This window comes from Symphalangus syndactylus, chromosome 9 (assembly GCF_028878055.3).
Source record: "Symphalangus syndactylus isolate Jambi chromosome 9, NHGRI_mSymSyn1-v2.1_pri, whole genome shotgun sequence".
NCBI lineage: Eukaryota > Metazoa > Chordata > Mammalia > Primates > Hylobatidae > Symphalangus > Symphalangus syndactylus.
In genome coordinates this window covers 71,033,931-71,059,859 of record NC_072431.2, presented here as the reverse complement: position 1 = coordinate 71,059,859, position 25,929 = coordinate 71,033,931, and the positions used below count along the sequence as shown (strand labels likewise).

Here is a 25,929-nt window from a genome sequence, read left to right as displayed (position 1 = left end):
AGTATTTGCTCTCTGTGCCAGGCTTATTTCACTCAGCATAATGTTCTCCAATTCCATCCACGTCACCAATGACAAAATTTCCCTCGTTTTAAAGGCTGAAGAATCTTACAAATGTTAAAGCACTTTAGATATTAAAAAAAAGTCTAAGCCGGGCTCAGTGGCTCACGCCTGTGGTCCCAGCATTTTAGGAGGCCAACGCGGGCAGATCACGAGGTCAGGAGTTCGAGACCAGCCTTGCCAACATAGTGAAACCCCGTCTCTACTAAAAATACAAAAAATTAGCCGGGCGTGGTGGCGGGTGCCTGTAATCCCAGCCACTCAGGAGGCTGAGGCAGGAGAATCACTTGAACCCAGGAGGTGGATGTTGCAGTGAGTGGAGATCGCGCCACTGCACTCCAGCCTGGGTGACAGTGTGAGATTCCATCTCAAAAAAAAAAAAAAGGTCTATTGTATTTACCCAGATATTTACCATTTCTGTTTTTCTTCATTTCTGAAATTTCATATTTCCCTCTGGTGTCATTCTCCTTCAATGTGAAGAACTCCTTCAGCATTTCTCATAGTGCCAGTCTGCTGGTAGTAAGTTCTCTTATTTTCTTGCTTCTGGAAGTGTCTGATTGTTCTTGATCCCTCAAAGAGATCTTGAGGGATGTAGAATTCTCAGTTGACAGTTCTGTTCAGTACTTTAAAGATTTTGGCCTCCATTGTTTCTCTCTCTCTTTTTTTTTTTTTTTTTTTTTTGAGACGGAGGCTTGGTCTGTCACCAGGCTGGAGTGCAGTGGCATGATCATGGCTCACTGCAACCTCCGCCTCCCAAGTTCAAGCGATTCTGCTGCCTCAGTCTCCCGAGTAGCTAGAATTACAGGCACGCGCCACCACACTCATCTAATTTTTGTATTTTTAGTAGAGACGGGTTTTCACCATGTTGGCCAGGATGGTCTTCAATCTCCTGACCTCGTGATCCACCTGCCTTGGCCTCCCAAAGTGCTGGGATTACAGGCATAAGCCACTGCACCTGGCCCCCTCCATGGTTTCTGATGCAAAATTGGTAGGCATTTGAATTCTTGTCTGCTTATATAATGTGTCATTTTTCTCTGGATGCTTTCAAGAGCTTTTCTGTCTTTGGTTTTTAGTAGTTTGGTTATGATGTGTCTGGGTGTGGCATTCTTTGAGTTTAATCAACTCTCATGTAAACTGAGTTTTTGAATCTATAAATTTTTATATTTGGCTAAATTTGAGAAGTTATTAGCCACTATTTTTTCGTACTTTTTTGTGCACCAATCTCTTTCTTTCTCCTTCCAGAAGTCCAGTGAAATAAATGTTAGACCTTTTGATACTGTCCTATATTTAAGATTGTTAAATATAGGACACTACCAAAATATTGTCCTATATTTCAGATTGGTATTTAAGATTGTTCTTTAAGTGTCTATTCTTTTTTTTTTTTTAACATGTTTTTCCTCTCTGTTGTTCAAATTGGGTAATTTCTGTTAATCTTTCAGCTCATTGAATCTTCCCTTTGGTATCTCCATTCTGCTATTGACCTCATCTAGTGGATTTTTAATTTCAGATCTTATATTATTTAGATCTATAGTTTCCATTTTTTTTTCAAATGGTTACTTTTTCTCTGCTGAGAACGTCCATCTTCCCAGTCATTTCTCTTTACTTTCACTTGTGGAACATAGATGTAATAACTGTTTTAAATCTTATTCTCATAATTCCAGCATCTGTGTCATCTCAGGGTTGACATCTGTTCATCATCATTTGTTTCTCTTGAGAAGTGGTAACATTCTTCTAGTTCTTTGTACGTCATATAATCTTGGAGTGCATCGTCAGTGTATTTTGAAGATTATGTTTAAGAGTCTGGGTCCTGTTAACATCTGGAGAATGATGATTTTGCTTTGTTTTAACAGGCAATCCAGTTTCACAAGCTCTGCCTCTCCTTCTGTGGGTGATGGGTTCAATGCCAGTTTTATTTTAAAAGCGTTTGCTATCCTGTTTGAGTTTGCCCTCATGTGCGCCTCTCAGTGATTTGTCTGCAATTTGAGTGATGGTTTATATCATAGTTTATTTCTGAGAGACTGTGCTGTGCCTTTGGGGTCTATTCCATGCATGTGCCACTTGGGTGAGTCTGGGACTTGTGTTAGTTCCTACACAGAATTAAGGGATTCCCTTCTCTGGTCCCTTCCTTGCTGGGATTTTCTTCCCCGTTTCTGGCTCCCAAGCACCCCTTTCGCTGTTTCTCTTGCTAGGAAGATAGCTTTCTCTCAGACAGTTTTAACCTCCTTCTCTGTCACACAGTTCCATGTGACTGGCTTCACCCGAAGAGTGAGGCAGTGAAAGAAAAGAGAAGAAACAACAGGATTCCTTTTACATGCTTACGGCCACAGAGACCCCTTTTCTTATTTCTTCCAGGAAAGGAGACAGGCTTTGAGGTGCCTGGACTGCTGGCCAACCTTTAGGCAAGGCCAAGAGGGAAAAAATAATGAATGTGAAAGTATGCTGTCATCATGCTCCCCAGCCCACATGGATCTCTTGTCCTCATCCTCTGGCCAGAAAGAAGTTTTATGGGTTTTGTTTTGTTTTTTGTTTTTGCTGTTGTTGTTTGTTTGTTTGTTTTGCTGTCTGACCCCTCACACACCTTACCCCTTGGGCAATTCTGCAAAGAAGAGGGGAAAAGAACCCAAGAAACTCCAATGTACTAGTTGATCTTCCAGTTTTTACTCCTCTCCTCTATCAACTAGCTATTTTTCCTTTTCAGAATCCTCAGTTGCTTTTTGTGTTGTCCAATTTTTAATTGTAACCTGTCAGGAAGAGCAGCTTGTAGTGGGCATATTCCATTTTATCCAGCACTGGAATTGGCATTCAGATTTTTTTTGTTTTATTTTGTTTTGTTTTTGAGATAGTATCTCATTCTTTTAGGCTGGAGTGCAGTAGCACAAACACAGCTCACTGCAGCCTTGACCTCTGGGCTCAAGTGATCCTCCCACCTCAGCCTTCCTAGTAGCTAGGACTACAGGTGTGTGCCACCACATCCAGCTAATTTTTTTTGGTGGTTTTGTTTGTTTGTTTGTTTCGGTAGAGGCAGGGTTTTGCCATGTTGCCCAGGCTGGTCTCAGACTCCTGGGTTAAAGCAATCCCTCCAACCTCAGCCTCCCAAAGTGCTGGCATTACAGGCGTGAGGCAGTGTGCCTGGCTGACACTCAGATTTTTAATGCCTTGGTCTTACAAATGAATAGACAGTTAATGGTCCTCAAACATTTGAGAAGAGTCTCTAGTATGAGAGACAGACACATATGGACGTATGTCCAAGGAACTCACAGCAACCAACAATTGAAGTAGCCAGAAATAAACTTAAAATAAACATAAATTATTTGATCTTCTTAGATCTAAGAAAAAGTGATACCCTTGGCTGGGTGCAGTGGTTCGTGTCTGTAATCCCAGCACATTGGGAGGCTGAGGTGAGTGGACCATCTGAGGTCAGGAGTTCGAGACCATCCTTGCCAACATGGTGAAACCCCGTCTCTACCGAAAATATAAAAATCAGCCAGGCGTGGTGGTGGGTGCTGGTAATCCCAGCTACTTGGGAGGCTGAGGCAGGAGAATTGCTTGAACCCAGGAGGCGGAGGTTACAGTGAGCAGAGATCGCGCCACTGTGCAACCAAGTGAGACTCCATCTCAAAAAAAAAAAAAGTGATATCCTTAAAGCAAGATGCTATTTATGTAAAAGGAATAATCAGAGACTAAGAGAGAATACATAAAATTAAACATATGTTAGCAATAAGTTTAATAAATGAATTTAACAGGTTTGGGAGAGTATATCATGGTAATCTCCTAGAAATGGAGTAAAAGGAAAAAGAGGGAAAATAGAAGAAAAGATCAAAGAAAATTAGAGGGCCAACATTTAGCTAAAAAGTGTATGAAAATTTCCTAATATTGAAGAATGTGAATTTCTGCATTGAAAGAGCCTTTCACAGTGAATGACTCAACTCCCACAACAAGGCACATCCTTTGTGAAATTCGAGAATGCCCAGATTAAAAAGAAGATTCTTAGAGCAGAAACAGGTCACATTCGAAGCTCAGAATAGCATCAGAATTTTCAAGAACCAACTCTGAAAGCAGGATGGTGGAAGAATATCTTTAAAAATGTTGAGGGATTTGTGGCCTTCAATGCTGCCGAGGAAGCATCGTTCAAGCCTCTCTTCCCACTGTGGGCATGTCTAAGCCAGAGTCTCCTAAAGACCCTGAACAGCTGCGGAAGCCTTGAAACAGCCGAGTCTGGGGAGCCCTTCTGAACCATGGGGAATGCTTGTGACTGTGTGGTCCTAGACCCAGACTCCAAGCACTCCGGGGGCTTTGGGTTGGTCATCTGCCACTGTGGAGGAGATGGATGCAGCCATGAATCAAGGCCATACCAGGTGGTTGGAAGAGCTGTGGAACCTCAGAGAGCTGTCTGAAGAGAAGATTCTCAACAACTGGGTGCCCATGTGACTGTGGAAAAGATACTTGTTGGTAGCATTAAACAGGACTCCGAAGGACATCACCTAAGAGATTATTTTGAACAGGATAGGAAAATTGAAGTGATTGAAATCACAAATGACTGAGGCAGTGGCAAGAAAAGGGTCTTTGCTTTTATGACCACGACTCTATGGGTAAGATTGTCATTCAGAAATACTATCCTGTAAATGGCCACGGTTGTGAAGTAAGGAAAGTCTGGGTTGCAGCAAGACATGGCTGGTGGCTCATCCAGCCAAAGAAGTGAAAGGGGTCCTGGAAACTGGTGGTGGTCGTGGAGGTGATTTGGTGGGAGTGACAAGTTTGGTCATGGTGGCTTTCATGCCAGCCATGATGGTGGTGGATATGGTGGCAGTGGGGATGGCTATCATGGATTTGGTAATAATGGAAGCAATTTTGGATGTGGTGGAAGTGACAGTGATTTTGGCAGTTACAACAGTCAGTCTTCAAATCTTGGACCCATAAAGAGAAAAAACTTTGGAGGCAGAAGCTCTGGCCCCTATGGTGGTGGAAGCCAATATTTTGCCAAACCCTGAAACGAAGGTGGCTGTGGTGGTTGCAATAGCAGCAGTAGGTGTGGCAGAGGGCATTAATTACTGCAGGAAACAAGGCTTAGCAGGAGAAACAAGGCTTAGCCAGAGCAGCGACAGGGAAGCCGCAGGTTACAACAGATTTGCGAACTTAACCAGGCACAGTGGTGGCAGGGCCTAGCTGCTTCAGGAATATACTTCAGACAATACTCGTGTATGGGCAAAAGACTCGAGGGCCGTATTTGGGCTGTAATTGTATAACAAGGCATTTTAGTTTCTGTTCTCTGGAAACTGAAAACAATCCAACAAAGAATTTTAATGTAGACTGTTTTTGCACCCATGCTGTTGATTGCCAAATGTAATAGTCTGATCATGATGCTAAAGAAATGTGTCTTTAAAACATTCTGAGGGAAAATTGTCATTACTTTTTTTAGTTTTTATGTTTTTGTGACAGGGTCTCACTCTGTCACCCAGGCCAGAATGGAGCGATGTGATCCTTATTCACTGTGGCCTTGAACTGCTGGACTCAAGCTGTCCGCCTACCCCAGCTGCCCAAGTAGCTGGGGCTACAGGTGTGTGCCACCACACCTAGCTAATTTTTTTATGTTTTCTAGAGATGGGGTCTCACCATGTTGCCCAGGCTGGTCTTGAACTCCTGTCCTCAAGCAATCCTGAGCCTCCCAAAGTTCTGCAGTAACAGGCATAAGCCATCACACCTAGCCAGAAACTTATTTTTAATGTATAATTACATACCAAATCAATCAATTATGATAGCAGAAGAAAGATATTTTTAGATGTCCAGCATCTCAGAAATTTGACCTCCAGTATGTATTTTCTCAAAGAAAGAAACTATTAGAGGATTGTGCCACCAAGTAAAGTAAACCAGGAGAAATGGAAGACACCAAATATAAGAAATGGAAGATTCAGTGTGGGGAAGAGATTGGAAGTCTTAGGACGACAGCTGCAGCAGGCCCAGAGAGTAGCCAGCCTGAACCATGTCATCCAGAGTGCACCAGGAAGGCAAGGGCTCCAAGAGAGATGTCTTCAGAGAAAGATGCAAATCATAGATTTCTTCACATGGTTGATCTTGTTTAAAGTATTGCTCAGAAGGGGTTCAGAAAACCAATAATAGTGACATAGGAAACTAAGCAAACAAAATATAAATTCGTAACTCCATGAAAAGCAATTTGTGTTCAAAAGGAAATATGATGACAGTTAATTGTAGATATTTTTGTGATGGACAGTATAACATGTCCCTGGAAAAATTTATTTTCTACAGAATTGAGCCCTAAAAATACCAGAGCAAGGAGCCTATAGCTTAAGAGAGTCCTAAACAACATATCAAGTAAAAGAGAATGAGAGTGGAGATTAAACTATGTAGTGTCTAGGAATGCTCACTTGTAAATCCTTAGAGAAACTAAGGATAAAAGTTGGGATAGTGCTTTTAGAGGAAAGAAGAGGTGTTTAATTGCATTGGGGCACAGACAGGGGCTAGCAAAGTTCTATTTCTTTTTTTTCTTTTCTTTTTTTTCTTATAAGACAGGCTCTCACTCTGTCACCCAGGCTGCAGTACAGTGGCACAATCATAGCTCACTGCTTGCAGCCTCAAACTCCTGGGCTCAAGTGATCAGCCTTCCGGGTAGCTGGGACTACAGGAATGTGCCATCATGCCCAGCAATTTTTTTTTTCTTTCTTCTTTTTTTAGGTAGGGACAGAGTCTCATAATGTTGCCCAGGCTGATCTTGAACTCCTGAGCTTAAGCAGTTCTCCCACCTTGGCCTCCCAAAGTGCTGGATTACAGGCATGAGCCACCATGCCCTGCCAAAGTTCTATTTCTAGATGTGGGTGTGGCTACAAGGGTATGTGCCTTGTAAAAAAATAATTTTTAAAAATACGTTATTCAACGTATTTTATTTTTGTATGCTTATTTTATTTTATATTTACTATATTGTTTGGTATATTATGATGTTAATATAATATTTTTTAGAAAGACCCCAGGATAGTGGTTATTCTGGGGGAGGAGGGGTAACTGGAAGAAGGGAATGGGGTTGGGTGCCTCTAAGGTGCTGCTGGTATTGTTGTGTTTCTTTTTCTTACGGTTTTTTTTTTTTTTTTTTTTTTTTAGAGTTTTGCTCTGTCACCCAGGCTGAGGTGCAGTGGCGTGATCTCGGCTCACTATAACCTCTCCCTCTCGGATTCAAGCGATTCTCTGCCTCAGCATCCCAAGTAGCTGAGACTATAAGGCGAGTGCTACCACATATTTGAGTAGAGATGGGGTTTCACCATGCTGGCCAGGCTAGTCTTGAAATCTTGGCCTCAATTGCTCCACCTGCTTTGGCCTCCCAAAGTGCTGGAATTACAGGTGTGAGCCACTGCGCCCAGCTGTATTGCTGTTTCTTCATCCGGCTACTGATGCACGCATGTGTTCAGCTCATAGAAATTAACTGAACTTTATACACCTGTACTTTATGATGTGTAATGATGCTCCAATAAAAAGTATTTTTAAAAAGTACCAGAGGTTATGAGACAGGAATGGGGCAGACCACTCAAAACCAATGTAACCTTGTGACCAAAGGATTAAAACAATGATATTTCTAGTAAAACTACTGGCAGAGTTTAAAGACTTGTTGGCCGGACACAGTGGCTGACGCCTGTAATCCCAGCACTTTGGGAGGCCGAGACGAGCGGATCGTGAAATCAGGAGATCAAGACCATCCTGGCTAACATGGTGAAACCCCGTCTCTACTAAAAATGCCAAAAAAAAAAAAAAAAAAAACTAGCCTGACGTGGTGGTGGGCACCTGTAGTCCCAGCTACTTGGGAGGCTGAGGCAGGAAAATTGCATGAACCCAGGAGGCGGAGCTTCCAGTGAGCCAAGACCACGCCACTGCACGCCAGCCTGGGTGACAGAGCGAGACTCTGTCTCAAAAAAAAAAAAAAAATTGTTGAATTTTTCTTTTTCTTTTCTTTTTTCTTTCTTTTTTTTTTTTTTTTTTTTTTAATTGAGATGATGTCGTGCTCTTTCACCCAGGCTGCAGTGCAGTGGCGCAATCTCGGCCTGCGTCCTGGGTTCAAGTGATTCTTCTGTCTCAGTCTCCCAAGTAGCTGGGATTACAGGCGCCTGCCACTACACCCGCATAATTTTTGTATTTTTAGTAGAGACAGGGTTTCACCATGTTGGCCAGGCTGGTCTCGAACTCCTGACCTTAAGTGATCTGCCTACCTCGGCCTCCCAAAGTGCTGGCATTCCAGGCATGAGCACTTTTAACATGCTGGGGAAGATGATGTCTGGACCGTGCAACTTGGTGTTGTGTTACTGTCATTCTTCTATTTACTGATCGCCTATGACTTGATTCACTCTACAGAATCTTGTTAGAACAGATCATTCTGGGCTCTGTGTCAGACAATATAGTGATAACGATGTAAACAATATATACTGATAGAACCAAAAATTTTGACATAAGTACAAATTATGGTATAATTGGGAGGGGGACAGGGAAGTGAAAGTCTACCAAATCATAGTCTAGTTTAGCATACGGTGATAGATGATCCAAAAATAATAAGTGGACAGGCCTGGTGGCTCATGCCTGTAATCCCAGCACTTTGGGAGGCTGAGGTGGGAGGATCACTTGAGCCCAGGAGTTCAAGACCAGCCTGGCCAACATGGTGAAACCCCGTCTCTACCAAAAAAAAAAAGTTTTAAATTTAAAAACAAAAATAATGAGGCATTTTTGTAAAAAGAAATTTGTGGGTAAATAGTGAGAGAAACCACTAAAATGAGTTGCTTCTAAGGAGGATACCTCAGGGGTCAGAGGAATGCTGCTTTTTGTTCCAAGTCTTGTAGCACTATCTGATTTTTTAAAACTATATATAACTGTAATAACATTAAAAATAATGAAAACAAAACAGCAACTTACCAAATAAGTTTACAAATCTTCCACTAAGTTCCTCAGGACATCTTACATGTACCCTTCTAAGCCTCGTAAATGTTTCTCCCACCTTTTTAGACTTTCCAAAGTCCAATCCTTTTTAATGGTCAGGAGTTCGAGACCAGCCTGGCCAACGTGGTGAAACCCCAACTCTACTAAAAATGCAAAAAAATTAGCTGGGGGTAGTGGCATGCACCTGTAATCCCAGCTACTCGGGAGGCTGAGGCAGGAGAACCACTTGAACCTGGGAGGTGGAGGTTGCAGTGAGTCGAGATTGTGCCATTGCACTCCAGCCTGGGCAACAATAGTGAAACTCTGTCTGAAAAATAAATAAAGATAAAGAGAATTTTAAGATGATTGTTTTAAAGAATAAATGTTGATATTCTTAAAGTGGTAAAAGCAAGATAATGTCATATTTATTAATAACAAAAATTTAAACAACAAAGAAGAAAGCAAATGATTTCCAAAATATCAATAACAGATCAGTAAATAAAGGTAATCAGAAGTTTAACTTCCTTGTGGCCGGACACAGTGGCTTGTGCCTGTAATCCCAGCACTTTGGGAGGCTGAAATGGGCGGATCACTTTAGATCTAAAAAATACAAAAAATTAGCCAGGTGTGGTGGAACATGCCTGTGGTCCAGCTACTTGGGAGGCTGAGGCAGGAGAATCACTTGAATCTAGGAGGTGAGACCAGCCTAGGCAACATGATGAAACTCCGGCTCTACCAAAAATAAAAAAAATTAGCCCAGTGTGGTGGTGGGAGACAGTAATCCCAGCTACTCAGGAGACTGAGACAGGAGTCTCACTTGAACCCGGGAGGCAAAGGTTGCAGTGAGCCGAGATAGCACCACTACACTCTGGCCTGGGTGACAGAACGAGACTCTGTCTCAAAAAAATAAAAATAAATAAAAGAACTAAAAGTAATTCTCAAGTGGTGAGTATGTAGAGGTGGAGATGACACAAGAAAGGCATAATTATTGAAGCTGGGTGATGGGTACCTGGGGTTTTTTGTTTTTTTGTGTGCGTTTTCTTTTTATGATACCTTTTCTCTTTACCATAGCAAAATGATACATGGGTGTTTATGACCCTCTTGTGCTCACTTTGTGTATATGCATTTGAAGTTTTCTATTATATAATTTTTTTTTAAAAAGCAATATTTGGCTGGCCACAGTAACTCACACCTGTAATCCCAGCATTTGCGGAGGCCAGAATAGGTGGAACTCCTGAGCTCAGGAGTTTGAGACCAGCCTGGGCAACATGATGAAACCTCATCTCTACCAAAAATACAAAAATGAGCCAGGCATGGTGGTGGATGCCTGTGGTCCCAGCTATTTGAGAGGCTGAAGAGGGAAAATTGCTTGAGACTGGGAGGTGGAGGTTGCGGTGAGCGCAGATCGCACCACTGCACTCCAACATTATTGACAGAGTGAGACCCCATCTCAAAAATAAATAAATAAATAAAAACAAGCAACATTCTGGCTTACCATATTAGAGAGTCAAAAGATAATATTTAGGGCTGGGTGTGGCGGCTCACGCCTGTAATCCTAGCACTTTGAGAGGCCAAGGTGTACAGATGACCTGAGGTCAGGAGTTCAAGACCAGTCTGGCCAACATGGTGAAACCCCATCTCTACTGAAAATACAAAAATTAGCTGGGCATGGTGGCGGGCGCTAGTAATCCCAGCTACTCAAAAGGCTGAGGCAGGAGAATCACTTGAACCCAGGTGGCGAAGGTTGCACTGAGCTGAGATTGCGCCGCTACACTCCAGCCTGGGTGACAGAGCGAGACTGTCTCAAAAAGAAAAAAAAAAATAGCAGTGTAAACATTATTTAGAAATGTGGAAGTAAATAAGAGTGAAAACAGGGCCGGGCACGGTGGCTCACGCCTGTAATCCCAGCACGTTGGGAGGCTGAGGCGGGCAGATCACGAGGTCAGGAGATCAAGACTATCTTGGCTAACAGGGTGAAACCCCATGTCTACTAAAAAAACAAAAAAATTAGCTGGGCATGGTGGTGGGCGCCTGTAGTCCCAGCCACTTGGGAGGCTGAGGCAGGAGAATGGCCTGAACCTGGGAGGTGGAACTTGCAGTGAGCCGAGATCGCACCACTGCACTCCAGCCTGGGCGACACGAGCGAGACTCCGTCTCAAAAAAAAAAAAAAGGTGGAAACAGTTAACAGACATCAAAGTGGATGGCTCTGGGGATGAGAACTGACTTGCAGAGGGCTGGAGGAGGGAACATCTCTGTATTAGAAGGCTTTGATGTTATTTTATTTTGAAACCTTATGCATGTATAACTTTGATAATATATTCATTTGTGGATTGCCACATTGTTTTCGAGGAAAATACCCATGTGATCTTACATGAATAATAGGCATAGACCAATGCTTTGAATATATAAAAATTCTGTTTAGCCATGATAATTTTGGCAGTATGCCACTTATTTCTGTTGACAAAGGCAGTGATTTAAATTGGAATTCCTGCCTGGGATGAGTAGGGCTAAGAGGTTTGATTGCATATAGTTTCCCCCTGTCTCTACTCTGGCCCCCAGCAGTTTGTTCTTTATGCAACAGCGAAGAGTGATCATAAATAAGCTTATCTCACTCTCCGGTTTGAAAGCTACTAAACATCTTTCATTGCAATTAGAATAAAATTCAAACTCTTCGGCATGGCCTACACACAAGGCCCTAAATTATGTAAATGATTGACTCGCGCCCGGTTCTCCTGTCACTCTCCTCAATCAGCATGCCCCAGCCTCAGTGGCCTTCCTTGGCACACCCACAGCTCATTCCTACCTCAAGGCCTTTGCCTTGCCATTGCTCATGAGACCAATTGCTTACCATCACTCAGGATCTCATTCAAAACTTAATTCCTGGAATAGGTCATTCCTGACCATCAAGCTAGAGGAGCTTGCTGCACCCCTTCTCTGCCCACAGCTGTGGATCTCCAAGTGTGGTCTTCAGACCAGAAGCGTCAGTGTCGCCTGCAAGCGTTTTATTTTGTGTTGTGTTTTCTCTGGAAATGCAGAGCCTTAGGCCCCACCACAGACCCACTGAAGGAAAAGCTACATTTTAACCAGACCCCAAAGTGATTGCGCTTTAAAAATTTCAGAAGCACCGATCTAGAGTTTCCCCTTCTAATTTTCCTGTGTATCTGTTACAAGGTGTGACCATTGCTGCAGGTAATCTGGCATTTGTTTACCTGTTTATTATTTCTCATCCCTAAAAGAATTTAAGGTCCACAAGGGCAGCACCTTGTCTGGCTCATTCACTTCTGGATCCCTGGCACGTAGCATCAGTGCACACACTACATGCTCAATAAGTATTTAGATGAGTGAAAGAATAAATGAATATAATGGAAATTATTTTATGTTCTTTGAAATGTATAACTGAAGGCTGGGTGTGGTAGCTCAGCCTGTAATCCCAGCACTTTGGGAGGCCAAAGTGGGAGGATTGCTTGAGTCCAGTACTTCGAGACCAGCCTTGGCACATGGCAAAGCTGCAACTCTACAAAAAAATAGCAGGGTGTAGTAGTCTCAGCTACTTCGAGAGGCTGAGGCAGGAGGATCACTTGAACCTGGGAGGTCAAGGCTGCAGTGAGTCATGGTTGCAACTGCAGTGTAGCCTGGGCAACAGGGGAACATCCTGTCTCAAAAAAAAAAAAAAAAAAAACAAGAAAAAAAAGGATTGTATAATTGTACAATAAAAATCTTCATGACTTTCACTTGTTTGTAAAATCGGGGTGATTTTTCTCTCCCAACATCATCATTATGCAGGGGTTTCATTGTATATCTTGGCCATCGAGTGCCATTAAACTATTGTGGCCCGTGAAGAATCACTTATTTATGCTTGCTTTGGGGCAGTTTGTCTTCAGAACCAAAGTTTGGATTTTGTTTAGAGTGCTTCTCTACTGACTTAACGCCATAAATGGTTATTTTTTTTAATATTTAAGAAGCATTCTCATTCAATCCAGAGTTAACATTGTCCTTAAAGGTTTTTTATTCAAAATGAATGTTAGTTTGATATTTATATCAAGTTTTATCAAATAAGTTAACAATTTAAAAAAGAAAATCGGGTTTTAAAAATGTTAAGTCAAATGCAAGGTTTAAAGTTAAATTGCAAATAAAAACTGATAGGGCATATAATGTATCCGGTGTTTTACATCTGAGATAGGATTCCAGGAAAGACCTACAGTTTCTGATATTATCCTGCATTTTTTTTTTTTTTTTTGAGATGGAGTTTTGCTCTTGTTGCCCAGGCTGGAGTGCAGTGGTGCAGTCTCGGCCCACTGCAACCTCTGCTTCCAGGTTTCAAGTGATTCTTCTGCCTCAGTCTCCCAAGTAGCTGGGATTACAGGGGCACACCACCATGTCCGGCTAATTTTTTGTGTTTTGAGTAGAGACGGGTTTCACCATGCTGGCCAGCCTGGTCTCGAACTCTTGACCTCGTGATCTGCTCGCCTTGGCCTCCCAAGGTGCTGGGATTACAGGGGTGAGCCACGGGCCCGGCCCTACATTTAAAAAATACATTCCCAGTATATTTCTTAATGCATATCCTGGTGAAATTTGTGAAGAAACAACTTTTCAATCTATATTCTTTGAGTGAATAAATAGCACACTTTACATCTATGGCTTTCAACTGGGGGCAGTTGTGTCCCAGCGGACGTTTGGTAATGGCTGTGACTGCGTTTTTGGTAGTCACACCTGGGGTGGAGGAGTAGTGGCAGCATCTAGTAGGTGGAGCCCCGAGGTACTGCTAGTTATGTAACGCACGGAACACCCCACAGCACAAAGAATTATCTAGCCCAAAATGTCAGTGGTCCACTGTTAAGAGACCCTGGCTTAAGCATAGAGAAGTCTCCTTCTGCAAATACTAATGCCATTGGAAAACGAATACTTTGCCCTACCTTCTGGAGAAGAGAATATATAGAAATTGGCAACTGAGAGATTCAGATGGGTATACTGGCACTTTTAGATATGTTCATTTTAGATGATTATTTCTAAGGAGAAATCTAGTGACTGACCTCCCTCTCTTTGGGGCAAATCACTCTCTCAACACAGGACATTTAAGACATTTGACAACTTAGTTGATTTAGAATTGGATAACGTTCTCAAATAATTATACATTTTTTAAAATAGGGAAATTCAAATCTAGGGTTACTGGTTTTCCTTATTTTACAGATGGGGTCGAGGATTTGGTCTTTTGGGTTCCATTTTTGGAAAGGATGGTGTATTAAACCAGCCAAACAGTGTCTTTGGACTTATATTTTATATACTACAGTTATTACTTGGTAAGTATTTATCAATACAAAAATAAGTTTGTTATATTCCGTTTAGTACTTTGTGTCTTTGCCCTGAAGTGTCTTGATGTTAAATAAAAGCATGTGTTATTTATAGAACCACTAGCGTGTACATTTTTGTGTTGTGAAAACTTGATTCACTAAGATTTTTATTAATGTTGAATTTATGTCAATTGCTGTTTAATCATGGAGAGCAGTATCTCATGATGTCCAGAAAAACCAGTCCCATTCCAGGAAATTATCACTCCCATCTTCCCTGTTAACGTTTTTCCTTATTTTATAGACTGTAGCCTTGAAAAATATCACATATTAAGGGGACATTAACAAGAAACCATATTCATAATCCCATCACCTTTACATATCCACTATTTCTACAGTCTTCTGCTTTTAAAAATAATTCTGGGGCCGGGCGCGGTGGTGCACGCCTGTAATCCCAGCACTTTGGGAGGCCAAGATAGGCAGATCACCTGAGGTTGGGAGTTCGAGATCAACCTGGCCAACATAAAGAAACCCTGTCTCCACTAAAAATACAAAATTAGCTGGGCGAGGTGGTGCATGCCTGTAATCCCAGCTACTCATGAGGCTGAGGCTGGAGAGTCACTTGAACCCGGTAGACGGAGGTTGTAGTGAGCTGAGATCGCGCCATTGCACTCCAGCCTGGGCAACAAGAGCGAAACTCCATCTCACAAAAAAGAAATAATAATAATAATTCTGGGCCAGATGCGGTGGCTCACGCCTGTAATCCTAGGACTTTGGGAGGCCAAGAAGGGCAGATCACTTGAGCCCAAGAGCAACATGGTGAGACTCTGTCTCTACAGAAAATACAAAAATTAGCCAGATGTGGTGGCACACACCTGTAGTCCCAGCTACTTGAAAGGCTGAGGTGAGAGAATCACTTGAATCCAAGAGATGGAGGTTGCAGGGAGCCGAGATCACACCACTGCACTCCAGCCTGGGGGACAGAAAAACTAGTCTCAAAAACTAGTAATAATTTAATGTGAACTTTGTTTCAACATAGTGTCGTTTATCCTGTTATTGTTAACATCTAGGTTTCACACCTTTTACTTCCAAATAACGCTGCAGTGATCAACTTTGTTTAAAGACCTCCTGCTCCTTCCTTCTTTGAATTATCTCCACAAAATAAATTTCCAAGAATAGGATCAAAAAACACAGATATTTTCTATTTTAATCAGTGTTACCAATTTGCTTTTCCCTCAGTTCTTTGGTTTCCATGAAGCTGCAGCCGTCTTTATTTTTAAGACGTGCTTTGTAAAATTTCTTTTTTTTTTAATTGTAATGATGATCTTCACCTGGAAAAATTGCTAATAGTTACACATTAGTACCTGTTACTTTAAATTTTACTCTTTTTAATTTCCTTTTATTGCTCACTTAGTTATTGGATCCTGATAATAGTACATTTTTATATGTGTTACAAACATTTTATGCATTCTTTATCCTTTTTTGTTAGTGTTATGAACTTGTATTGTATTAAGTTTTTATACTTTTAGAGTTAAATCCATCCATTGTTGCCTTTGCATTTTATTTTTCTTCTTTTTTGTAGATCTTGTTGCATACCAATGCTTTTGTATTTTAATTGTTAATATTCCATTATCTGTCAGCTCTTTTGATTTGGTTCATTAAAAATACATGTAACTCTTCTATCTGAAATTGATTTGTTATGAGGCAAATTATAAATCTAAATCATTCTCAGTAGTTCTGTCGAGTTTGCCCAGTTCCATATCTATGTATTTATCTTGCAGAAGTACAAAGATGTGTGCACAAGGATATTCATAGCAGTACAGTCTAAAATAGCAAAAAAAAAAAAAAAAAATGGAGGTAGGTTAGAAATAGGTAATGGTTGAATAAATTAGAAAATACTATGAAATACTACGTAGCCATTAAAGGAAAAAGGAGATCTATATTTATATCCTAGAAAGATAAAGACACTATTTAGTGAAAAAAGCAAATTTTGGTATAATAGGTATAGGATAAACGTGTTTGTATACATGCATGTAAATGCATAGAAAAGGGTCTGGTGGTCGGGGAGGAGGGAGAAATTTCACTTTGTATTCTGCATATTTCCATTTTGCTGGATTTCTAGAGAAGAATATGAAGTATCAGCCCGAACGCAAGACATTTCCCCTTAAAGGCAAAGAACCTAAGAACAGCCTTTGACTAGATTAACTTTTGAAGATAGAGGTGCAACAGCCAAATTTCTGTTTATACCATTAATTTACTGCCATGGTGTATGCATATTTTAAATCATATTTATCATATGTGTTTTTTCATTCGCATTTTTTGACTCGCATTTAGATGCTTCACGTGCCTTTTAATGTTGGTGTCTTCATGGGAGGCACATTTGAACTAACCTAACAGTTTCCAGAGCACAGCATCTGTACTCCCTTCTAAGCTGTTTGAGATACAGCATTTTTAATTTAATTTTTTCATAGGTAATCCATTCACATGGTTCAAAAGTTTTTAAAAAGGACCGGGCACAGTGGCTCATGCCAATAATTCCAGCATTTTGGTAGGCCAAGACGGGTGGATCACGAGGTCAGGAGTTCAAGACCAGCCTGGCCAATATGGTGAAACCCTGTCTCTACTAAAAATACAAAAATTAGCCAGGTGTGGTGCTGCACACCTGTAATCCCAGCTACTTGGGAGGCTGGGGCAGGAGAATTGCTTGAACCTGGGAGGCAGAGGTTGCAGTGAGCTGACGTCGCGCCATTGCACTCCAGCCTGGGTGACAGAGTGAGACTCCTTCAGGAAAAAAAAAAAAAATATATATATATATATATATATATAATGTTACACAAAGAAAAATCTATCCCACCCCTCCCCTTTTTGCCTGGTTTCCACTGCTCCTCAGCCCCGACTGCTAGCTTGTTATTTATTGTCTCTTTATGCATATACGAGAAAGTACAAATACACAATCTTAATTTTCCTCCTTTTTAAAATATAGAAGGCAGATGCTATACCCACTGTTTTACAGCTTGCATTTTCTTTTTTTGCCTGATGAATATATCGTCGTAATTTTTCCATATCAGTGTATTAAATGTCTTCATTCTTTTCTACAGGTGCAGAATAATCCATTGCATAATTGTACTATCATTTATTTAGAGTTACAACACATTTTAAATTCCATTGGGAATTTGACCCTGAGCCACACGTACCTAGCTGCATTACAGTAGCATTTAACGGATATCTGGTATTTATACACTATTCTAAGTGCTTTAACCCTGCATTATCTCAGCTCATTTAATTGTCCAGCAGTCTTAAGAAGTAGGCATGATTGTTATCCCAATTTTACAGTTGAGAAAAGAGTGGCATGGAGGAAGAAATAACTTGCCCGTATCATTTTGAAATTAACTTTCTTAGATAAAATTGTGACCACATTAATTTTGAAATGTTAGTTGTTTAGCATACATGAAGTCAGCAAACTTTTTCAGTGAAAGGCCTGGCAGAAAATAGGCTTTGCCAGTTGCCGCAGCCACTCAACCTTCTAGTATGAAAGCAGTCACAGACATTACATAATGAAATTACATAAATGAATGAGCATGGCTGGGTGCCAATAAAACTTTATTTACAAAAGCAGGTAGCTGGCCAGATTTGCTAGTCCCTGCAATAAGTAATTCAGCAACACCTTAGTCTTGAAGTGCCCTATGAAAGCATCTAGTCCCGTGGCTGTGCTGCAGCCGGCCCACAGGTGTCTTCTTGTTGCTTTTCTTTTTGCCAACAGGGCCCAGGATTTCAGCTCTTTAATTGACTTCTTTAAACCTGCTCCCACCTGTTATTTTGTTCCTGTTTCTGTCATCCTTATCCATGAGTCACTGGGTAGGAGGGTAGTTTAACATGCTCTGCCTTCTCTGTCCTTGAAAATAAATGCACATATTCTCTATACTGTTGCCTGTAAGAAATTAAAAACAGTACATGTGAGGATAGAGTCCAGAATTCAGGTGCCTTTTATTTTTCCTTTTTTTTTTTTTTTTTTTTGAGACAGAGTAAGACTCTGTCGCCCAGGCTGGAGTCCACTGGTGCAATCTCATCTCACTGCAATCTCTGCCTCCTGGGTTCAAGTAATTCTCGTGCCTCAGCCTCCCTTGTAGCTGGGATTGCAAGCGTGAAATACCATGCCCAGCTAATTTTTTTTTTTCTTGTACTTTTTAGTAGAGAGGGGGTTTTACCATGTTGGCCAGGCTGGTCTCAAACTCCTGACCTCAAATGATCTGCCTGCCTCAGCCTCCCAAAGTGCTAGCATTACAGGCATGAGCCACCGCGCCTGGCTTCAGATGCCTTTTTGTATTGAGAGCCTGGATTTAGCACACATGTCCACCATTTTTCTTGATCAGGTTTGACCCACATGCAGCCAACGGGTAAAATGTGGTTTCCCTTATCCACCAGGGTGAGCCCTTCCTGAAATGTTTATCAAGAGTTTTTCTCTCTTCAGCAGCTTGTTGGTGTAGTCACCTCTCATTGTGGATTTTTAATCAATTTGATCTAAACTTGGAAAAGCAAATTTTACTTTCCACAGATGGGCAGGATGTAGTGAAAGGCTAGAGAAGGTTCTCACCAAATGTGTGCAGCTCGGAAGGAAAAGGTTATGGTCCTCATGTCCCTTTATTCATCTGGTGTCATGGGGCTGTTGATGTTACAAGTCAGCTTCATTGCTTAATGTGATTGTGAGATTGCATGTTTTCTTTGTGTGCATATTTTCAACTAGGCTAGTTTGTGAAATTAATAATATTTCACCTGAAAGATTGAGAAATCAAAAACATTGCCGCTATAAAACTGGCATTTGGCCGGGCATGGTGGCCCATGTCTGTAATCCCAGCACTTTGGGAGGCTGAGGCAGGAGGATCACCTGAGGTTAGGAGTTGGAGACCAGCCTGGCCAACAAAAAATCAGCCAGGCGTGGTGGCATGTGCCTGTAATCCTGGCTACCTGGGAGGCTGAGGCAGGAGAATTGCCTAAACTCAGGAGGTGGAGGTTGCATGAGTCGAGATTGTGCCACTGCATTCCAGCCTGGGCAATAGAATGAGACTCCATCTCAAAAACCCCAAAACCTGGCATTTGATCTGCAGAGTCAACCTGTGTAATTTTAACAAAACAGACCAGTATTTCTGTTCTCAATTTTCAGAGTTTGGCAGGAAGACCAGTATTCAAACACTGCAGCAAGTCACACAGTGTTAGTCCTTGTCACTCAGAAAGCCTCTCTCCAGCACCAAGGCCTGACTGAGCCCGCATCTCTTCTCTTACAGGCATGACAGCAAGCGCTGTGGCGGCTTTGATCCTCATGACGTCCTCCATCATGTCGGTCGTGGGGTCCCTGTACCTGGCCTACATTCTGTACTTTGTGCTGAAGGAGTTCTGCATCATCTGCATCGTCACGTACGTGCTGAACTTCCTTCTTCTCATTATCAACTACAAACGACTAGTTTACTTGAACGAGGCCTGGAAGCGGCAGCTGCAGCCCAAGCAGGACTGACGCCCGACAGACTCTGCCCTGACAGAGTCTTTCCATTCAGTTTATTTTGCCGCAGGTTTTTATTATTATTGTTATTATTATTATTATTCACAACAGACACTTTCCCTAAGAATCTCAAACTGATTTTTTAAAATCCTGTAAATTAGAAGGGGCCCTCGCTATTTTTTGTGTCAGTCTTCGTTTTAAATATCGATACAAAAAGGACACGCCGAGCCAATCAAAGACAAGCTTTAACTTTACTTTGAAGATGTTTCTGAAATGATAAAATGTAGCCCTAGCCCCCTGCCCTCAATTGTAACGTGAGCAACCATTGCTAGTAATTCTTTAATGTGTATAAATTCAATTTCAGGTATAACAAATGTGATCATAACATGAAAATATTCTAGAATAGATACTGTATTAAATATTGCCATGTTTACAATATGTAATGTTTTTAGCCAATGGATTTAAACATGTAGATTCAACTAGAATCCATTTATGTGATATTTGTAAATAAAGGTAGAAATATTAGATCCATTTCTGCAGAACTTACTGTACAGTTTAGTTGGAGTGTAGCACCGAAGAACTGTCAGCTAAGCATTGACTGAGGAGATAGTGAAAATAGCCTATACACAGCATCTTGTGAAAAGTACTGGCAGCCATGGGTGCAGCAAATAATAGGGTGAAAAAAATAATAATAGGGTGGTCGGTTCCCTTTCATCTCGCTCTTCTGAAAGGAAAAAATTGAATTGGAACGTTCAAGTCCGGTTTGTGTTCAGTCATAAAACTGGGCCAATTGTTAACCTTACAGAATGAGTCATGTGGCCAGACCTTCAAGTCCAAGGCTTTCAGGACACTAAGGATGGGAAAATGGGTATTTTTCTTTGGAGAAAAGCTGGAAATACAAACATGGCATTTTTAGGTAAAGTTTCTTCCACCAGTTGAATTTTCATGCAGATATTTTTCCTTAACGTTGGTGCCAGTCAAGCAAACAGTATTATGATGGAAAAGACCAGTCCAAGCCCCATCGCTCCAGAGTGGGAGCCAGTGTTCTTGCTAATTGTTTCTTTCTGCACTAACCACTCGGATGTCTAATTTAGTTGTTTTGCAGTCAAATACTGGATTTGTAACCTTCAGGGCTGACATGCTGCGCAGTTTGCTTCATCGGGAGATAAGGAACTGGTAGACACATCTCAAGGCTAAATCTGGTTGTGTCGCCACTGCTCTCATAATGACACACATACAGTAAGAAGAATTTTGGAAGGGAATTTGAGTACACCCAAATGAAATGGTGACAGGACGTTTGTATGGTTAACATCTGATATCAGAATGTTAAAAGTGCCTTCTGTCTTAAATCTCAAACCAAATATTCTGTGTGTTGACCTTGGGCAGAAGAAGTGTCCTTCCCTCCTTTCTTCACCATCAGGTAGAAAACCTGCACTCTGCAGAAGGGTCCTGTGCGATCATTTAATCTTCTGGTTGAGAAGCAGCAGTAATGTTTTTGCTTCCAACCAGATTAATCATTTGATGTTAAAAATAGTCAATGAGACCAGTATCTCTTGAGTACTTTATTTGCCTTCTCTTTGAAGGGAGGGGACTGGCTCTGCTCTGTAAACTCAAATGTGTAGAGTCAGCAACAATTCCGTAGCTACCAACTGACTCAGAATTGACACAACGTAGGTCTTCTGGCCCAAGGCAGGTATCAAGTCCAAATTGTAATGAACTTTTCACCAGTTTCAACCAGTTTCTTAAAAGAAAGCTTAACTCAAGATTTCATCAAGACTTGTGTTTTCCCATGAATGTGAATCTTTCAATGGCTGTTGGAGTATGTATGTACTGTTCTTGTATTCTGAAGTAGTTAAAGAACTCTAGAAAGCACTGATTAGCCATCTGGTGTCTATGGAGAAAGAAGTCCTCAAGTTTGAGCGCTGTACAGTGAGGCCATCCTGTAGCAGCGCATCCAGCTCTACCAAGGCAGTCCTCTGGTTCTTTTTTCTAAGCTCCAGTGGAAATGGCCTAATGGTTAAAACTGTGGTATACATAACATCAGTTGTGCTAAACAAGTTCCTCGTGTCCCAATATCCAATGGTTTTTCATCCTATTTTGTACCAATCAACAGAGTATAGTTAAAGCTTGTCTTGATGTTGCATTCTTGCAAATAAATGTCTTCAACTCTTACCTGAGAAAACATGGGAAAATGGTCAGCCAGACCCTTCCAGTTTTTCCTTTGCTTTTCTAAGCCTCGGGGAAACCACTGTTTCAGTTGTATAAAAATTTTTGCCACATTCCTATGGCCCAGTCGAATTAATACCCTTTTTCTCACTGAGAGGAACACGTACAGTCTGTCATAACAGCATTGTAATGCCAGTATCTCAGTAAGTAACAGAACCCTGGCGGGTGTTAATTGGGTGTTTTTTGCCCTGGAGAATTCAGATTCCCTTCTATACCTTCTATTCTGCCCAGAAGAGGGGGGAATCACCAGTGTTATAAAATTAGAAGATTGTTTTGCCTGTTTTAGACTGAATATTTGAACACGGCAGCATTACTAGCCACCAGTGTTAAAGGACAGATGAGGGGAAACATTTGTTTTTAGCAGTAATTCCATGCTTCATCTTTTTTAAGTAATTTGTTCCAAATGAAGCCATTTATTGACTTGATGTTCACAAATATCATTTGAAGAAACAAGAGGAATTGGGGTTAGATGATAAATTCTAGGGAATCTAGGTGATTTGGATGATTTCATTTGGTTTTGCATTACAGCTAGTTGCTCTCAGTAAAGGTAAATTTCCGGTGAAATAACTCAGGTTTAACTAGCTGTGTGCCGAGAATCACTGTTCCTTCATACATGTGTCTTCTCCTTAAATTCATTACTTTCAAATGATGTTCAAAGCATTGACTATTTTCGTTCAAAGAGACTACATTCGGCCGGGCATGGTGGCTCACGCCTATAATCCCAGCACTTTGGGAGGCCGAGGCGGGTGGATTACCTAAGGTCAGGAGTTCAAGACCAGCCTGGCCAACATGGTGAAACCCCATCTCTACTGAAAATACAAAAATTAGCCAGGCGTGGTGGCACACCCCTGTGATCCCCGCTACTCGGGAGGCTGAGGCAGGAGAATTGCTTGAGCCCGGGAGACAGAGGTTGCAGTGAGTCGAGATCGTGCCGCTGCACTCCAGCCTGGCCGACAGAGGGAGACTGTCTCAAAAAAAAAAAAAAAAAAAAAAAAGAGACTACATACAAAGAGGACCAAGACTACAGTGAAATTAAAACTGTTTGCTGGCTGGGCATGGTAGCTCACACCTGTAATCCCAGCACTTTGGGAGGCTGAGGCGGTTGGATCACCTGAGGTCAGAAGTTCGAGATCAGCCTGACCGACATAGTGGAACCCTGTCTTTACTAAAAATACAAAAATTAGCTGGGCATGGTGGCAGGCACCTGTAATGCGAGCTACTCTGGAGGCTGAGGCAGGAGAATTGCTTGAACCCAGTAGGTGGAGGTTGCAGTGAGCCGCGATTGCGCCATTGCACTCCAGCCTGGGCGATGAGTGAAACTCTGTCTCAAATAAAAAATAAAAATAAAAATCATTTGTTGACTTTTGTTTTTCATTTAGTTTTTGAAAAGACTGTTTGCAAAAGTAGAGAGTTATCTTCAGCAATTACTTCATAACTTAGATTGGTACCAAGAGTGACAGGAGATCTTGTCTTGAAAATCATTATTAGATGCCAACAAGGAGACCCACTGTGATTTCTGGTAACCTATTTGGGGAGAAAGACCTAATGACCTATTATGCAATCTCTGTCCTCAGGTCATTTCCTCCAACACACAAGCATTGGCGAAACATTTCAGACACCTCAGGCAGCACTTACGGTTTCTAATTGTGAGAACTACTCTTCCATCAAACAAAAAAGGCAAGGGTGGGATCCCCAGCTACTTGGTTAAATATTTTTTACTACAAATTTGCCTAGAAAGGTGAAATGTTTTGTTATAAAACTGTATTAGGCATGGCCTAAGTATTAGGTGTATGATCTGTGTAGTATGTTCCATCAGAAATACTTCTTACTAGTGCTTTAAGCTTCAGAGTAAACATTCATTTAAAATGGAGTTCACTGTGCAGGTTTCCCCTTTAATTTAGATAGAAATACTCTTTATCAGAGATTTAAGGCACCGTTTTGCTAACTGGTAAATAAAACCAAATGTAAATATGTAAGAATGTTTATTTGTTGCACATAACTTTTTTGGTATAAAATAAATGTAGAAGTTACCTGTGGAAGTTGTCCTCCCATTATTCTTAAACTGCAGGGTTGCATTCCAAAAGAGCTGAAACGAAGTCTTTTTAGACTCAGTAGGAGCCTTATATTCTTGAAGTCAATACTGTAACCTCATTTCTAAGGTATGCAGGGTTGATTCTTTTTCCCTTAAATCATATGTACCTTGCAGAAGATTCAGTCCTCAGACCTCTAGTTCCTGGAATTCCTGTGGGTTTACGGTGTATGTGATTGTCAAGAATTAATGACAAAATGTGTCACTGCCCACAGTTCTGTGAACACTCAGAATGTATTAATGAGCTGTTTTTCCATAGTTTTACTTTTGCTTACCGTGAGTACTCCATGTATAATTCTCTAAAAAGGTAGCATCAGCAAGAAAGATGAATCCGTTGGAAATACAGCTGAGCCATACTTCACGGAATAATAGAACAAGTGTGTTCTGTGCTGGAGCCTAAGACCTATGGAAAGGGACTGCCCCCACTGGGTTCAATGGTTCACGCCTGTAATCCCAGCACTTTGGGAGGTGGAGGCGGGCGGATCACTTGAGGTCAGGAGTTCAAGACCAGCCTGGCCAACATGGTGAAACCTGCCTCTACTAAAAAATACAGAAAAATTAGCCAGGATTGTGGTTTGTGCCTGTAATCCCAGCTATTCAGGAAGCTGAGGCAGGAGAATTGCTTGAACCAGGGAGGTGGAGGTTGCAGTCAGACGAGATCACGCCACTGCACTGCAGCCTAGGTGACAGAGGAAGACTCCATCTCAAGAAAAAAAATGGACTGCCGCTAATTTGTAAACCATTTAAATGTGTCTATTACATTTAACTGAATGTTTGTCAACTAAGTTTTATTCATTATACTTTGACATACTGGAACACAACACTTGATTCCTTTGAAAAACTAAAGAAAAGTTGATAACAAAAAAAATATAGAAGCCCTAGATTCCTAATTGGAACTGACTACACTCTCATTTTTAAAAAATGGACTGACGATGCCTAATAAAACCAGGTGAAATTAACTTTATTCTTTCTTTCATGGAGCTTGCACAGGAAAGCTAAAAAGGAGGGTCTGTGTGGAGACATGAGGCTCAACCACAAGAGAGGGGAAAATCAAGTTGTTCTATAGCAAGAACCATATTGGAGGCCGGGCACGGTGGCTCACGCCTATAATCCCAGCACTTGGGGAGGCTGAGGCGAGCAGATCGCCTGAGGTCAAGAGTTCAAAACCAGCCTGGCCAACATGGTGAAACCCCAGCTCTACTAAAATTATTTTTAAAAATTTAGCTGGGAATGGTGGCAGGTGCCTGTAGTTCCAGCTACTTGGGAGGATGAGGCAGGAGAATTGCTTGAACCCAAGGTGGAGGTTGCAGTGAGCCAAGATTGCGCCACTGCACTCCAGCCTGGGTGACAGAGCAAGACTGCCTCAAAACAAAACAAAACTGTATTGGTTCATTGTCTTTCAACAGACTGGACACCAAAAGGAATATTTTTCCAAAGCATATACTTCAAATCAGAATTGAAGCACCAACCTTGCCTTACTGGAGCCTGAGAGGGAGGACAGATCCTTAAGGAAAGACTGTGCTCTGGGAGGGGGCAGGTGGCGTCATTTTGGGGTGTAAAGACATAGAATGCTGATTTGTAGGCAGAGTTGTTTAAGGAGGTCTTGTCACATTCAGCGGCATCCGCTATGATAAAGCCAATGGGCTTTTATACTCATCTGTCCATTTCTGTCAAGACCCTATGGCTGAGGTCAGAACAATGTTCTGGGAGAACCAGTTACCTCTAATCTTCCAATTCAGACACTGCCAGCTTAACTATGTGGAAACTGGCACGCAGACCCTGTTAAGTGCTGCAGCAATGACAGCGTTTCTATGAATTTGTTGGTACATGTGGGACTTTAGCTCATCTGAGGAGTTGAACAGCAGCTGTGAAAGTCTTC

At 41.5% G+C, this 25,929-nt stretch overlaps 1 protein-coding gene across 1 annotated transcript in view; it reads left to right on the top strand.

Moving 5' to 3' along the window:
• The window catches only part of LOC129489831 (vitamin K epoxide reductase complex subunit 1-like protein 1), an 85,877-nt gene extending 61,877 nt beyond the window's left edge, over positions 1 to 24,000 (top strand). Inside the window, exons 2-3 of the mRNA XM_055293013.2 lie at positions 14,147 to 14,256; positions 19,524 to 24,000. Of these exons, the coding sequence (XP_055148988.1) occupies positions 14,147 to 14,256; positions 19,524 to 19,750 (337 nt within the window). The 3' untranslated portion in view covers positions 19,751 to 24,000. The remainder of the gene's footprint in view (positions 1 to 14,146; positions 14,257 to 19,523) is intronic.
• The last annotated feature ends 1,929 nt before the right edge of the window (positions 24,001 to 25,929 follow it).